We start from the raw sequence: 15,108 nt of genomic DNA, 5'->3' as shown, positions 1-15,108 counted from the left end.
TTAAGACCATTCATGACATGAATATAGTATCAATGAAAGAATCCACATGCATCTCAAATAGTTGTATATACAAAGCATTTCGCAGAGAGCCTAGCTATGATCACAATGTCTCTCCTCGTCCCGACTTTCGTGGCTCTCTCCCTCAGCTTCACCGTCGTCGCCGACCATGGAGGCAGCCTGCCGCGAGGCTTGCGGGGGCGTCGGTGGCTAGTGAACACATGTACGCCTACTATGCGCCGCGTGGCATGGCCCAGGCGTGGTACTTCCTCAGGAACGCGCCGCTCGACGTCGTCGGAGGCGCGAAGTGGTCAACAGGCCCAACAAAAATACACCGAGAAAGACTAACCAAGCTACGAAGGCCCAACAACATTACTAATCAATTTGAGCCCAACTGAATATGGATAATCCATGACCCCCAACTACTGTTTCTCCAAAAAAAAATGGTTCCAAGTCCAACAAAATTGTGGGACGTCCTATTTTTTTTCTGTAAGTATACGTCAAATTGTGACGATGCGGCTCATTTCCCTATTTTGTTTTCTCTTTTCTTCTTCTTTTTTTTTGATAAAAGAAGAATTATATTAGATAATAGCTAGATACATCAACATGTTACCAGCACTCTGGATTACACAAATACCCCGAAACCGATTTTCATCTAAATTGTACCCACGCTGTAAATAGTTCCAAATCTTAAAACCAAACATGTACGTCGCTTTGCAGTATGGATGACCGCACAGGCAAACACTCGGCAAAAAGCCTGAGAACAGATGTCCAACAAATGACGCCCAACATTCATGTAGGCGGAGTTGAGAAACTTCTTTTTTGTGTATTCCTTCTCCTTTCTGCCACCGAAGAATAAGGAAGACTGATCTGAAACTTCTTCAGCCTGTTCGCTTGGTTGTATTTAGCTTATAAGCCATGGCTAGCCAACGAACAGTATTTTTCTCTTACATCAAACCAGCCAACAGTACTTTCAGCCATGGCTTATAAGCCAAATCAGCCCAAACGAACAGAACGATTATCCCTAGTCCTTCATCGTAGCCAGATCTGACCTCAATAAAGCGAAGAAGCATTTCTCTTATTTTTTTATTTTATTTCATGTTTTTCCTTTTAAGCCTCTTGCTTATAGTTTTTCTCAGGTACGTATATATTCATATCATTGATATTTATTTCTTATAACAGAATATACATAAGCATGTAATTGATTGCTCCATTGATGAAAATATACTTTTCATATTTTATATTTTAAAAAAAAATTAGCAGTGATTTTTTGTGTTATGTTTTTATTGTTCTAGTAGGTGGTACACTTTGGATAGTTCACGGGTCATAGGGTAAAATTTGAATACTCCTTAGCATATTTGATTGTTCGTTGTGAAAATACATTATTCTATGGTATATTTTGAATTGTTTTCAGCTATGAAAAATTACTGTTTTGTGATATACTTTGGATTGTCACTGCAATCTATAGTGAAAAACTTATTGGTGCATCATGGTATATTATGTAGAAAAACTCATTGTTTTATGGTATATTTTGGTTGTTTCAATTATTGAATTAATCCTACTATTCTATATTATATTCAATTGTTGCAATTGCGAAAAATAATTATTGTTGCATAGTATACTTTGGTCTAATTCTAGCAATGAATTTTTCTTGCTCTGTTGCACTTCTTATATTGTTCTAGCAGTGAATCATACTCAACAATGAAACTGTGGATTGAACAAAAAAAATATATGTGAAGAAAAAAATAGAGGGAAATATGGATAGAAAAAAAGAAGAAAAATATCATAAAAACTAGGCCACGTCCAATTGGGCAGGCGCGCGCTCTTATCATTTGAAGAAAAGAGGAGGAATCGTCCCCAAAACAATACACCAGTAGCTGCAACGCAGAAGCTTCCACACTATTTTTTTTAGATTTGTTATATTCGAGGCTTATTCATAATTGTACCTAAAAACTAACTGCCTGTTCGGCTAGAGCTGAAACGATCGTGGATTATTACTGCTGGCTGGTTTGGTGTAAGAGAAAAATACTGTTCTGGCTATAAATTTACGATCATTTATGACCAAACGAACAGGCTGTAAATTATGCATCTGAGTTTAGAGTAATGCAACCTCGTACAGGCCCTCTTTGGAAGAGCTTCTGAAGAAGTTTGAGCTTTGATTTTTCTAGTTTTTTTAGGTAAAGTCCTACCAATAAATACTATTTTATCTGCTTTAAATTACAAGACATTTTAGTTTTTTTAAATATATAGTTCTTTATATGCACTTTGATATACACTATGTCTAGATATATAATAAAAAACAATTTATATAGAAAAGTCTAAATGTCTCGTAATTTGAAACGGAGTGAGTAACTTATAAAAGGGCTCTACGAGGGAAGGTGCAGATGGAAGAACTGGTTTGTTTTTAGTAAAATGTCTCTTGGAGATGGCAACACTGCGTTTGTCATCAGTAAGTATTCGCCGAACATGTGCGATATGTTTTTAGTGGAAAAGAAGGAACATGCTTACATGCATGTGTCATGTGCACATGTAAAACAAATCCTGCAGATTGTTGAATGTTGAGATCGCACACACTGCAGTATGTAACATGCATGCAGAGAGTGCAGTTTAACGAAATGATGCAGCCGGAAGCCGCTCATCTTCTCCGTTCCGAATCTTGCATTGCAGGTTGCAGCTATGGAAGACTTGCTCTACTACTCCCTCACCATAGCCGTCTGCCTCGCTGCGATCCCCATCCTCTCCTCCCTCCGTTCGGCGGTGATGGTCACCAAAAAACCGCCGCCGCTGCCTCTGCTTCCGCCCGGCCCACCACCGCTGCTGTCGCTAGTCACCCCGCTCCTCTTCCTCGGCCGAACCAACTTTGCCATCGAGCGAGTCATCCGCGCCGCCCGGTCCCGGTACGGCCCGGTGTTCACGCTCCACCTGTTCCCGTCCCGCTCGGCCATCTTCATCGCCGACCGCGCCGTGGCGCACCGCGCGCTGCGGCGCGGCGCGGCGTTCGCGGACCGGCCGCCGCCCAGCGTCCCGTCCCGGGTCTTCTCCAGCGGCGGGCAGCACAGCATCACCTCCGGCACGTACGGCCCGCTCTGGCGCGCGCTCCGGCGCAACCTCACGGGCGGAGCGTTCCACCCGTCGCGCCTGAGCCGGTACGCTGGCGCGCGCCGCCGCGCCGCGGCGGGGCTCGCCGACGCTGTCGCGGCTCAGATGGACCGCGACGGGGTCGTCGTCATCGAGGGGCTCCTGCACCGGGCCATGTTCAACGTGCTGGTTGCGATGTGCTTCGGCGAGGGGATCGCTGACGACGACGACGCCGTCGTCGCGTCCGTCGAGGCGCTGCAGAGGGAGTTCGTGACGTCGGCCATCGGATTCCAGGTCTTCGGCGTCTGCCCCGCGGTCACCAAGGTCCTGTTCCGGCGCCGGTGGAAGTGGATGCTGTCCTTACGGCGCCGGCAGGAGGAGCTGTTCGTCCCCCTGATACGAGCGAGCCGCGCGCGGCGGGACGCCACCCCCGGCGACAGCAGCGCTGTTGCCGTGGACACGTACGTCGACTCGCTCCTCGGCCTCCGCATCCCCGAAGACGGCGGCAGCGTCAGGAACCTCACGGAGGGCGAAATGGTGAGCCTGTGCTCCGAGTTCCTGGTCGCCGGCACGGACTCCACGGCTGCCGTGGTGCAGTGGATCATGGCGAACCTCGTGGCGCAGCCGGAGATCCAAGCGAGGCTCGGGGCCGAGATCCACCGGGTCGCCGCCGGCGTGCGCGTCGTCCACATCCAGGAGGACGACCTGCCGCGGATGCCGTACCTCGGTGCCGTCGTGCTGGAGGGGCCCCGGCGCCACCCACCGGGCCACTTCGTGCTACCGCACGCCGTCGCCGCGACGGACGTCGTCGAGGACGGCTACGCGACGCTCGAAGGCTTCCGCGTGCCGAGGCACGCGTCGGTGAACTTCACGGTGGCCGGGATGGGGCTCGACGAGGCGGTGTGGAGGGACGCGAGGCGGTTCCGGCCGGAACGGTTCCTGCCCGGCGGCGAGGGCGCGGGCGTCGACCTCACGGGGGCAAAGGAGATCAACATGATGCCGTTCGGCGCCGGGCGGCGGATCTGCCCCGGGATGGCGCTGGCGCTGCTGCACCTGGAGTTCTTCGTGGCCAGCCTTGTCGCCGAGTTCGAGTGGCTCCAGGTGGCCGGCGAGCCGGTGGAGTTTGCCGAGAAGCAGGAGTTGTCCGTCGTGATGCGGCGGCCGCTCCGTGCCAGCGTCGTCCGGTGCACAAGGAACGTCAGCTGCTGAGGCAACCTGACACGGCCGGGTCATCCAACTTGTTTCTGCATTTTTGTGTGTGCGTGTTTGTTTCTTTTCTCAATTTTGAATGAAGAAGATGACAGCTGGGGTCCACCTGTCGGTGAGATAGAAGGAAAACCATTAGAAAGAGAGAATGGGATTTAGAAAGGTTGTAGGAAACATAGAAGATATAGAGAGGATATATTATTGGGATGCCTCTCCAAGTGGTGAAGAAAGAAAAGATCTTTACATTTCATGAAGAAACAAAGAAAATATTAATTTATCATTTTAAAATTGTGATAGGGATCAGAGGAGCTTGAGGTTACATTATGTTTTCTATTCAGCATCAAAACCGTTTTGGGACATATATCAGGTTGATAAAAATCTATAGTTAACCTGATTACAGTAAGCAGAGGTACCAGAAATGCAAAAGGCATGCCAAGGTTAGAAAGCATAGTTGCTTCTCTGAACTTTTTTTTTCTCTGGATATGGACAACTCATGACAGGGAATAACAGAACGGACCAACACAGGATCTTCAGGCTGAGCTGGTGTACAAAAGGGCAGCACCATAAGTTTGAAGCACTGCAAACCAAGCAGATGAGGTAGCTCGTTCTGAAGCACATTGCCTGTTCGGTTGGCTGTTTCGTATCGTTGCTGGTTCGTGAAGAAGTACTGCTGGCTGGTTTGTGTGAGAGAAAAATACTGTTCCGGCTGAAAATTTACGATCGTTTACGACAAGCCACAGCCAAACGAACAGCCAATCTCGGGGGACTGAAATCTTCCTTGTCTTCTGCTACTGTCTCAGGAGTTCAGTTTTCTCAGACATCTCATCTTCAGTGACTCTAACAGTAGTAATTGCAAAGCAAATAGCATCAAGGTTCAGGACCCAACCTTGGCAGTTGAACTTGAGAAATGGACAAGACTTGGTTTCTTCCAATGTCTCACGTTCAGTTGATCATATCATGCGTGGTTCAGGTATGTAGTGCAGCTGCCAGCTGGACTGAACTTCTTGGAAGAATTTGGAAGCTGAAGATGAGTCAGTGAGAGGAGGGAACTAAGGGGGTGTTTGGTTTCCTGGACTAAATTTTAGTCCATGTCACATCGGACGTTCGGATGCTATTTAGGAGAACTAAATATGAGTTAATTATAAGATGGAGGCTAATTTACGAGACGAATTTATTAAGCCTAATTAATCCGCCATTAGCACATATTTACTGTAGCACAACATTGTCAAATCATGGACTAATTAGGCTTAAAAAATTCGTCTCGCAAATTAGCCACAATCTGTGCAATTAGTTATTTTTTTCGTCTATATTTAATACTTCATGCATGTGTCCAAACATCCGATGGGACAGGGACTAAAATTTTCAAACACCCCCTAAATCTCTAGTTGCAGACGATTTGGTTTCCTCCAGTGTTTCATTTTCAACTGTCCAGATCATGCAACTCTGGAGGCGTTTCAGAGTTATGCTTCATGAGTGCGCACACACATTTTTTTCAGTAAAGCGAGGAGTGGAACCCTTAGCGTCAATCTGGAAGTAGAATAATTTAGATACCGTCTGACATTTGGACATACTTCAAAGAAAGAGTGCAATCTAGCCATATATCAGACACATGATGTATGTACACTTAGAGCTCTGGAAATAGTTAGGCATGAAGTAGTGGCTGCGTATGTTACTATGTTAAGAGATGAGCATATTAATGGGTAAAAGTTATGGTGATAAAACGTGTAGAACCATTGCAACTTAAGAATGGAAACATATTACTCTTGTATTTGTATTTTTATTAGGCAACATCATTACAATTCACCCAAACGAAACCCAAACCTATCATGATGTAAGCTCAACATTCAGTTCATGATACCAAATTTTGATAAAAACAGCCAGCAACCAGCGCCTCATTCCAAATTTCTGTATACATCGAAGGAAGCAAAAGACATGTACACCCAGATTACATTACCCAGATTACATATTATCACAAGAGCACTGGTATTCATACATAAAGAATATTACATTTCAGCAAAATCACCATCAGCAAGCAAGAGCACGACTTCTTGCTTGTCTTTCAAGTGCTCCTAACCGTCCTAGGATTAGGACACTGACCTGCAGACTACACAATAAGATGTGGCGTGAACATCTCACGAAAGCCAGAAAAGACCATTTTACCTCCTTTCCTTTGTCCTCTGATGATGAAACCGATACTGTCATCAGTGGATCACACAACAGACAGAACCCGAGGTTCTGTTGAAGCTTCACAGCCCATCATGTACCTCGTATTTACATGTCGGCCTGTAAAATGTTCAGTAACAAGTAACACGAGGAAAGCAGCCATCCATGGGCACTTACATCAGCATTTACTTGATCCTGCCAGAAAGAGCTAGCTGCTCATATGCAGTCAGCAAGGCTAGATAGCTAGAGGAACTCTGCTGATGAGCTACAGCCTCAGGAAGACGTGCTACTTCACTGAGGAGACTTTGACGAGGCAAGTTCTTCTAGGCGCTTCCATCTAGCCTCACGTTTTGACCTCACACCAGCTTCTTGTGCTTCCTCTTCCTCAAACTTCTTGCGACACTCCTCAAACAGTGTGGGGTCATGGTCCATGAATATTTTGCGAACATTTAGACTCAAGCTTTGAACTGCCTGATTCCAGTGGCCTTTTGTATTTCGTTCTAACGCTGGAAAGATTATGGGCAGTATAACCTTACTGTTCTGTTTGATCAAACCCTCAATATGATCGTTGTTCCATAGAAAGAGAGCTCTCTCTGCCACCTGTGGAACAAAAGAAGAAATTATATAATGTTAGCTTCAGTAGCAAACAGTTGGATGGAATCACAACAAGACAACTCTTGCTTTATGACTGATTCTGGGAAAGCACCGAATATTTCATCAGGTAAAAGACCATGGAACAGATGGTCGTTCTCAACCATGAGAAATAATGCTCCATGAGTTGAACATGATTTTCTGTGGTCATTGGTCAAGGAATCAACTGCTCATGCCTTCTGGAAAATCTTGAAACAAGGAAACTAGCCATAACCACTTATTTCCTCAACTACCTCACTCAGGCAAGAAAAGTCATTTATTAGGAAGACGTGAATTGGCATGCTCCATAACAGCAATACGGTTTCATCAATCTAACAAATTGGGTGCACTGAGATAATATTGGAATGAAACTAAGTTTGTAACTATTCTGTGTTTTGGCAGCCTACTTGGAAACCATACAATGCTACTGAACAGTAAAAATGAGAAGCATGTAAGTCACCATTTTCAATAGGTCAAGCAAATTGTTTGACACTAACAGTCTTACAGAGATGCGATAGAGTGGTATGAAATTGAATTATGACTTGACAAGAAGATTAGTTTTCATATAGCAAACTGGACTTCTTTCAGCAGGACCAATTTTTTAAAGTACTATTTTCTCATCAATCAATTCCCAAGCTTCTTCAAATCACATAAGTACAATTCTCAAGATATTTGAAGAGAGACTAATTCTGTGATTATGGTATCGAATTCAAACAAGTACAAAGGAAGGTTTAAATACCAGTTAGAACTAACTCTACACGGAACAAATAGAACAACAAACGGTCCAATTACAATTTGATTAGAAGAAAAATAACTATTGGGTTCTGGAGTAAAAAAAAAAAGAAAAGAAATGGGCACTGGACAAAGTTCCCACACTACTAATATTCCATCATGTGGAAGTGGCACCTAGTAAAAGGCTCAAGGTCAATATGACTATTGACGTATCAACATCAACAGAATAGTATGCACTTTACACATATCGCTTGCTACAGCTTAGTTGACTTGCACTTATAAATGAATAAATGATAGAGTCATGTCCCAAGCAATAAGCCAGAAATCAATGATGATTTGAAGATGAGAACTTCCATGAGCTATTAACAAGCACATATTCTATTTCTATGGTATAATTGGCGGTCTGCTATATTATATCACTTCTTACCTGAAAGTGAGAACTGCTTAAACAGTGGGCAATTTGACGAAAAAGTTGCACCATACACCTCTGGAACTCTGCTGGCTGTGTAGCTTCCAGCACCTCCTCTAACTCACCCAAAAACATCACCTCCTTTGAGCTATTTGTGATGGGCCAATACTTGAGTAAACCCCTTATGACAGTATCAACAAGCTTGCAATCCTTCTCAACAAACTGAGTGACACAGTACGACAGTTGCTGATGGTACATGGCAACACACTTTGGTTTGTGGAGCGGAATCAGTGCTCGGACCAAAAACAATTTGTGCTCTTCCTTGAGCGGCAAAGCAAAACCATTAATTATACTACCCAAAATCTCTAACAGCTCTGCAATACCATTATGCTTCTCTGTCTCAAATATAAACCTGTAGAAGATATTATTAATCGCCTTCCTGATGAACGGACGGTGCACCATGAACTTGCCATATATCCTGTGAAGAATCGTCTTCAAGTACTCCCTCTCCCTAGGATCCTCTGAGTCAAAGAGATCAAGAAGCCTGATAATGAAGCCGTGGTCAATGTATCTCTTGGCCAGCTTTGCATCCGTCTCTGGAGACTGAATAAACCTCAAGAACAGCTCATACACAATCTGCAGGTGCGGCCACGCCGGGTCCATGACGGACTCTTCCTCCTCCATATCGAATGACTCGAGCACCTTGTTCTCTCTCGGGGCAGGGGTCGGCACCCTGAACAGATTCACAGACACCATCCTGATGACCTCCTGCACGACGGGCTCCGGGAACTTGCCCGTGGCGGAGGTGATGTAATCCACCAGCTCAAGCAGCGTCTGCCTCTTGACCTCCTTCTCCCGCACGTCCTTGGTCGGGTCCGCGAAGTCAAACACCACGCAGCACATGGCCAGCTTCCTGAGGAACAGGCCGGGCTTCTCGGACGCCGGCACGTCCCTGAAGCTCGGCAGCGCCTCGTACCCTGCTGACGAGGCCGCGAACCCGTTGCTGACGCCGCTGGCACCGAGGCCGGCGCCCCTGCCCGCGTAGCTCTGGCCTGGATTTGTGGCCGTGGGGCCGTAATTGCTGGGATTGACGAGCCTGCTGGACATGGTCAAATTGGTGGTGGTTCTCGCATCAGACGTCGGGCTGAGCAGCGACGGGCCCGCTCCAGCCAGCTCCTTCTCGCCGGACTTGGCCGGCTTCTCCTTCTTGGGAAGCCGGCCGAGGATTTGCTTAATCATGACGGATTGTAATAAGCGTCCCCGATCAAAACCGCGCTAAAGAAATCTCCCCAAATCCATAATCCCTTCGCCACCTGAACAAATAGAACACCGTCAGAAACCGAAACGAAAATCTGCCCGCACACACAAACACAAGCAAAATTGGGGGAGAAACCCGCACCTGGGGACCAAATCGACGCCTCCGGAGGCGAATCCGCGATCGTCGCCCTCGAAAAATCGCGCCTTCCGACGAGAAAACACGATCAGGCGCAGAAATAAAGGGGCACACCGCGGCGGAGTCAAAAAGGAAAAGGGGGCGGGGGAGCGAAAGCAAAAGGGCGAAAAAAATTGTGGCTTTGGCACGAATTTCCGCCGGGAGTGGCCCGGGGGCGCTGCGAGAGCCCGCGAATTGGGCGGATTTGTTGGTGCAGGAAGCTGCGGGGATTGGGGTGGAACACGCGTAGGCGCTGGTGCGGTCTCTTCCCGGCAGCCGGTGCAGGCGCAGTGGAGGGAGGGGGGAGACGGGACGATGGGGAGGGGGAGGCACAGTAGGTGGTGGGCGAGAGCCAAATCGGGCGAGGAAATTAAAGACGACGGCGAGGTCCTTTTTGGACCAAATCCAAATTTCGTCTTGAGAGAGTGAGAAACGGATAGGCTCCGTCGGCCGTAAATATTCTTTGGCGTACGTGTTTTGCGATGCACACCCCGCGCTGAAGAATTCCCCCCTCCACGTTCATTGGTGCCACGAAATTTATTCTCCATTTTCTCCTGCATAGTTGCTCGTATCTTCTTCTTTTGTTTTTATTGTTGCAAATCTTCTCAATCAAAGTGTCGAGACGAGGTGACAGCAGAGTTTATACGTCTTTTAAACATGTGTTTAATCTGCCAGGATTTGTTCGATATAGATGCTTAGGTCCTTTTGATCCACCCAGCCAGCTAACGAGCTAAATAGCTACGTAATTGTTAGCTGGGTGCTAAGTAAGGCATTAGCTAGTTTATTAACTCTTAGCTGTGAGCAAATTATTAGCTTGGTTGCAGCTAAAACATTATTAGCTAGCTTATTAGCTCAGGATCTAGATGGATCTTCAGCTAATTTTTACCAGCTACCTATTAGTTACAGGATCCAGAAAGACCATTAATACTGGGAGTATATCATTGTATTCCTAGTGTCGTAAAAGGAATGTAATCTTCACATTCAAGCAGTCAAACAATTTTAAATTTGACTAATCCTATATAAAAACTATTGACATTTAACATATCATTAAATTAATTTAATCATATAATATGTTTTTATAGAAACTTATTTAGAGACATAATTATTAACACTGTTTATATATAAATATAGTTAAACTTTTAAAAAATAATTTGGTCCATATCAAGAACGTCATTATTGTTTTTTTATAGAGGGAGTAATATTTTTTTTGACATGACAAGATGCCAAGATTTTGTTGAACACAAATGCCTTGATTTGGTGATTTTTTACGAAGAGACTAGCATCCGGATGTTCAGACGTCTGCGCCTCTTACTCGCTCGTTTTTAACAATGATACCCTCAGGGCGCTTATGGATGCAGCTTCGTGCTCCGCTTCGCCTCGTGCTCTACGCCTGTTGCCTGCCCATGGATGCAGCTTCGTGCTTGCGCTGCCATGCCCATGGATACAGCTTTGTACTCCGCGCCTGCTGCTGTGCCCGCTTCACTTCGTGTACACACGCGGGGACTGCCGCGCCCGAGGGGACCACCTTCGCCTGTGTCCCCTTGCCGTGCCTACTGATGAAACACTTGCAACATAAAAGCATTTGCTGCAACATATGTCCGAAACAGATGAAATATTTATAACATACTCTTACAACATATGTGTATGGGCATTGCAACATATGCAACATCCAGATAAAAACACTTCCAACATACGTTTGAAACAACTGAAACATTTGAAATAAATATTTGCAACATACGTGCATAGCCAGTGCAACATATGCAACATCCAGTAAAACACTTGCAACATACGTTTGAAACAACTGCAATATTCGAAAGATACACTTGCAACATACGTGTATAGTCATTGCAACATATGTAACACCAGATCTACTTTTACAGCATCCAGTTCAAACATATGCAACATACTCCCTCCGTATAGCTTTTAGATGCCGTCCTGCGCAAATCCGTTAGTTGGGCAAAGGAAGTCGTGCTTGCATGCGTTGTTTTGGACTGCAATGCCCCTGCTGCTTCGCACGCCACGTCGCACGTTCAAGTGCTCATTTAATCACCGCGCGCATTTAATCACCATTCAAGTACTAGCAACGCCATGCAAAATTGGGAACGTAGCAAAAAAAAAGCGCTCGTGAGGACTCGAACCTGAGACCTCCAGTCTCGGCTGCCTCGGGAGACGCTGCAACAACCAATCGAGGCAAATTCTTTTCGTGTCCACGACACACCCGCAACCCTATTTAATAAGGGTAAATAGAGAAAACTTCACCCCTAATTAATCACTCCTTGGTATGCACAATCATGTACTAAACGACATCTAAAAACTATACGGAGAGAGTACATCTAAAACGCATGAAATGGACGCTCATTGATGCGGAGCTTGACACCGGCACGGAGCTCGATGTCACGCGCGCGGAGGTTGGACCTCGGCTGTGCCTAGTGCGAGTCCGGACAAGAGGCGCGAGGTGCGGCAGAGCGCAGCACGAGGCACGAGATGGAAGCAGCGCTCGGCACCAGGCGTGGGCGACTCATTCATATAGCTACGATTTAAAAACGAAAATGGCTTGCATATATAAAGAATAGCATGTCCCTTCATTCGTGGTACACCAGCGGGGTACCCAAAGGAAAAGGAACATCAGGCACAAAAAGAAACGCTAATGGAAACTCATGTAGAGAATCATAGTTGGATTAAAAAACAGAAACCAATGGTGCCCCACTGAGCCCAGCCGACGCGGTCACGCGGGCGGTAGACTCGTGGCAGAGTGGCAGGTCCAACTAGCACCGGCATGGAATTGACCGGCGGGTAGTACTCGTAATGGGTCCGGTCAGTCACCCGTTTCAGGATTTGTCAAATCCCAAATCCAATCCCGTGGTCTTCGCCACGAGCACGAGAGACCAAATGATGAGCAACAGTTCATACCCCCCACCCACGCGCACACACACAAAAAAAAAAAACGTCACCAGAATTCTCTCCCGGTCAAAGGAACACCGTACCGTCTGTTAGTTCCTGAAGATTTGTCAGGCAGGCAGGCAGGAAGGCAGGCTTTGTTTGACACAATTCATTCATCGTCATCACAGAAACAAAAACCAAACACACACAAAAAGGAAATGTATTGGATAATGGACGGATGGCGAACAGTGAGTGATTAGCACCGCGAGCGAGACAGCGAGTGGGGGAAATTGGGAAAAAAAGTGGCGGAAAGCGGGTTAGCCAGCTGAGCTGCCTCTGCTGCCTGTCACTGTTGACAGCCCAGAAGCAAGCAAGCGAGTGCTGCTTCCAGCTAACCAATTACAAATGGGATGAACAGACGTCGCGTTCAGCTTCAGGATCAGGGCAGTGGCAATGGGGGCAATACGATAAAGGATAAAGCAAAGGCGTAGTAGGCTGCTGACCTGCTGCTGTGTCCGGTGTCGTCCAACTGCTTGTGCAAGCAACACTTACCTAATCCATCTCGCTTTACTCTATCTCTACTAGCAAATTTCAGTCGAACTTGGTCGCTGGAAACTGAAACAAAGGCGTCATCGGAAATGAAACGGCAGGAAAAGGTTAGTGAGCAAGCATCGGAGTCCACGCAAAGCGTTTTTGTTTTGTTTCTTCTAATATAAAAAAGGTTGTTGGCGTAGATGTCTGTTCAGAACTTGTATTTGTTTTGGCCCAACGATTGATGTAAAAAATGTCTCGTTTCCATGAAGGGTGTCTATGTCTACCTATGCAAAGTTGAGAACAGACAAAAAGAAAAAAAAAAACGAAACTTTGAGAACGAAATTCTCTTCGGACGCGTTAGGCCTAGTGGGCCACCATTGACCGTGGGCTTGGTGAGTTGGGCTGAACTCTCATGGGCCTTTGAGGAGTTGGGCTCCTCGCTTTTTTGTTCGGGTTTCGTCCAGTTGTCCGTTGGGCTGAATCTCATGGGCTTTGAGAAGTTGGGCTCCTCGCTTTTTTGTTCGGGTTTCGTCCAGTTGTCCATACGGACCGATTGTAGCCCATTCCAAATATTTTTACTACTCAGACTCAGTTTTTTTAAGGCCCAATGACTAAAAAAGGCCCAAGGCAACGTACTGGAGATGTCACTGCTCACAACACATTTAATATCTCAGTTGCATTGCATAGGGATTACACGAGTCTAGGAGTCGCATTGATTGATATAATAATATAAGGTGGTATATATATGTGAAGCCGCTGGGTCTACACACTGCCATTCTGATGACCTTTCTTGGCTTTCAAGAGCATTCGATCTAGTACTTCTGGCAGTATTGCAATAAGTTAGAAATTTAGAAGGACCATGTCTGTCTCTCTCTCTCTATGTTTTTTCTACTTAAAAAACCGAGATTCCAAGATGATGCATAGCCTCCCAGGAGCTAGTATTCATCATTACCATGTAGGAAAGTCAAGAATGGAAATTTTTTGTGATGTTTTATTCTAAAAATGTTGATTTAGTCTCTATATATTTATAAACAAGTTTTTCCTCCTATGCATCAGCATCACAAGAAGAATGGTTTGTTTTCAGCACAAACTGCATACAAGTTTTTTTGAGGACTCAAACTGCATACAAGTTGGTGATGCACCTAGGAGATCAATACAAGCACGTGCCAGGTTGTTTGGATGTTATCTGTTGTAACACGGCCTCGGCGGGTGGCGAAAGCCTCCGACGGCGAGGTGTCACTAAGGCGTCTTCGACCGTCTTAGGGCGGAGATCTGACGCTGATTAAAGGAACTTTCCTGGCTATGCTCGTAGGGCGCTGCACGAGGCTCAGCGAGCTTGTCGCGGATTCCGCCCGGGCCAGGCACAGGCATCTCCGGCCGCTCAGGCGGACGCCGCCCCGCTTCGGCTGACGGGCGTCTCCGGCGCTGAGGGCGGAGGCTACCCTACCCCCGAATTAATCAAACAAACAATCTTGCCTAAGTGTGTGCAGTTACCTAAGCGCAGGCGCCCGTGGTCCGCGCGAGCGCGCCAGCATAGCCCCCGCGCGGCCGGGCAAAGACTTACGGATGATGTCTCCGACCGGACCGGCGGAGACCCGCGTAGGCAGCGGCGCGCCCCTAAAGACGGAGGCCAGCGTCGGGAACCCAGGCTTCTGAGCCGAAGACCGAGGCACGGTGGGCCGGCCGCTTATGGGGGCCCATTACTTGAAGACGGTGTGACAGGATTGCCCCGCAAACAAGTGACTAGTGGCGGAATATTCCAGGAATGTACCGTAGCAGTTAAGGGGCATTGTAATAAATTATGTCAAGAAGTAGTTGAGTCCTATAAATAGGGAACACTTGTAACAGTGCAGGAGGAGGATGAATGAATTAATGAAACCTTAGTTTTGCGTGCCATTTTTCTACATGCCCACCTGCCGTGCCTATCCTCCGAGCCTCCGCCTGAGGGCGACGCTTGGCGGGCGGAGGCCTCTGTCTCCTCCACACTGTCTGAGACCGCTAGTCTCAACATTGGCGTCCACCGTGGTTTGGCCAAGGCAAACCAACG

At 46.7% G+C, this 15,108-nt stretch overlaps 2 protein-coding genes across 2 annotated transcripts; one reads left to right on the top strand and one right to left on the bottom strand.

The window, feature by feature from the left end:
• The first annotated feature begins 2,625 nt into the window (after positions 1-2,625).
• Positions 2,626-4,511, top strand: LOC136472473 (cytochrome P450 89A2-like). Its single transcript, XM_066470172.1, has one exon. The coding sequence runs from the start codon at positions 2,674-2,676 to the stop codon at positions 4,282-4,284; it is 1,611 nt and encodes a 536-aa protein (XP_066326269.1). The 5' UTR covers positions 2,626-2,673; the 3' UTR covers positions 4,285-4,511.
• Positions 4,512-6,069: 1,558 nt separating this feature from the next.
• LOC136476645 (serine/threonine protein phosphatase 2A 57 kDa regulatory subunit B' theta isoform-like) lies at positions 6,070-10,004 on the bottom strand. The gene is made up of 3 exons (XM_066474565.1): positions 9,615-10,004; positions 8,234-9,528; positions 6,070-7,044 (listed from the first exon to the last, which is right to left on the bottom strand). Exons 2-3 carry the CDS (start codon positions 9,452-9,454, stop codon positions 6,736-6,738), a joined length of 1,530 nt encoding a protein of 509 aa, XP_066330662.1. The 5' UTR covers positions 9,455-9,528; positions 9,615-10,004; the 3' UTR covers positions 6,070-6,735.
• Between the last annotated feature and the right edge of the window lie 5,104 nt (positions 10,005-15,108).

This window comes from Miscanthus floridulus, chromosome 8, assembly GCF_019320115.1.
Source record: "Miscanthus floridulus cultivar M001 chromosome 8, ASM1932011v1, whole genome shotgun sequence".
Classification (NCBI taxonomy): Eukaryota; Viridiplantae; Streptophyta; class Magnoliopsida; order Poales; family Poaceae; genus Miscanthus; species Miscanthus floridulus.
Note: the sequence above shows the minus strand (reverse complement) of the source record. Positions and strands in the feature narration are given on the sequence as shown.

What these genes read in the sequence shown, in the direction of transcription:
- LOC136472473 (XM_066470172.1), top strand. Translation starts at nt 2,674, where the DNA reads ATGGAAGACTTGCTCTACTACTCCCTCACCATAGCCGTCTGCCTCGCT.
- LOC136476645 (XM_066474565.1), bottom strand. Translation starts at nt 9,454, where the DNA reads ATGATTAAGCAAATCCTCGGCCGGCTTCCCAAGAAGGAGAAGCCGGCC. An exon ending in TAAGCAGTTCTCACTTTCAG is followed by an intron (nt 7,045 to 8,233) that starts GTAAGAAGTGAT and finishes TTTGTTCCACAG; the next exon opens with GTGGCAGAGAGAGCTCTCTT.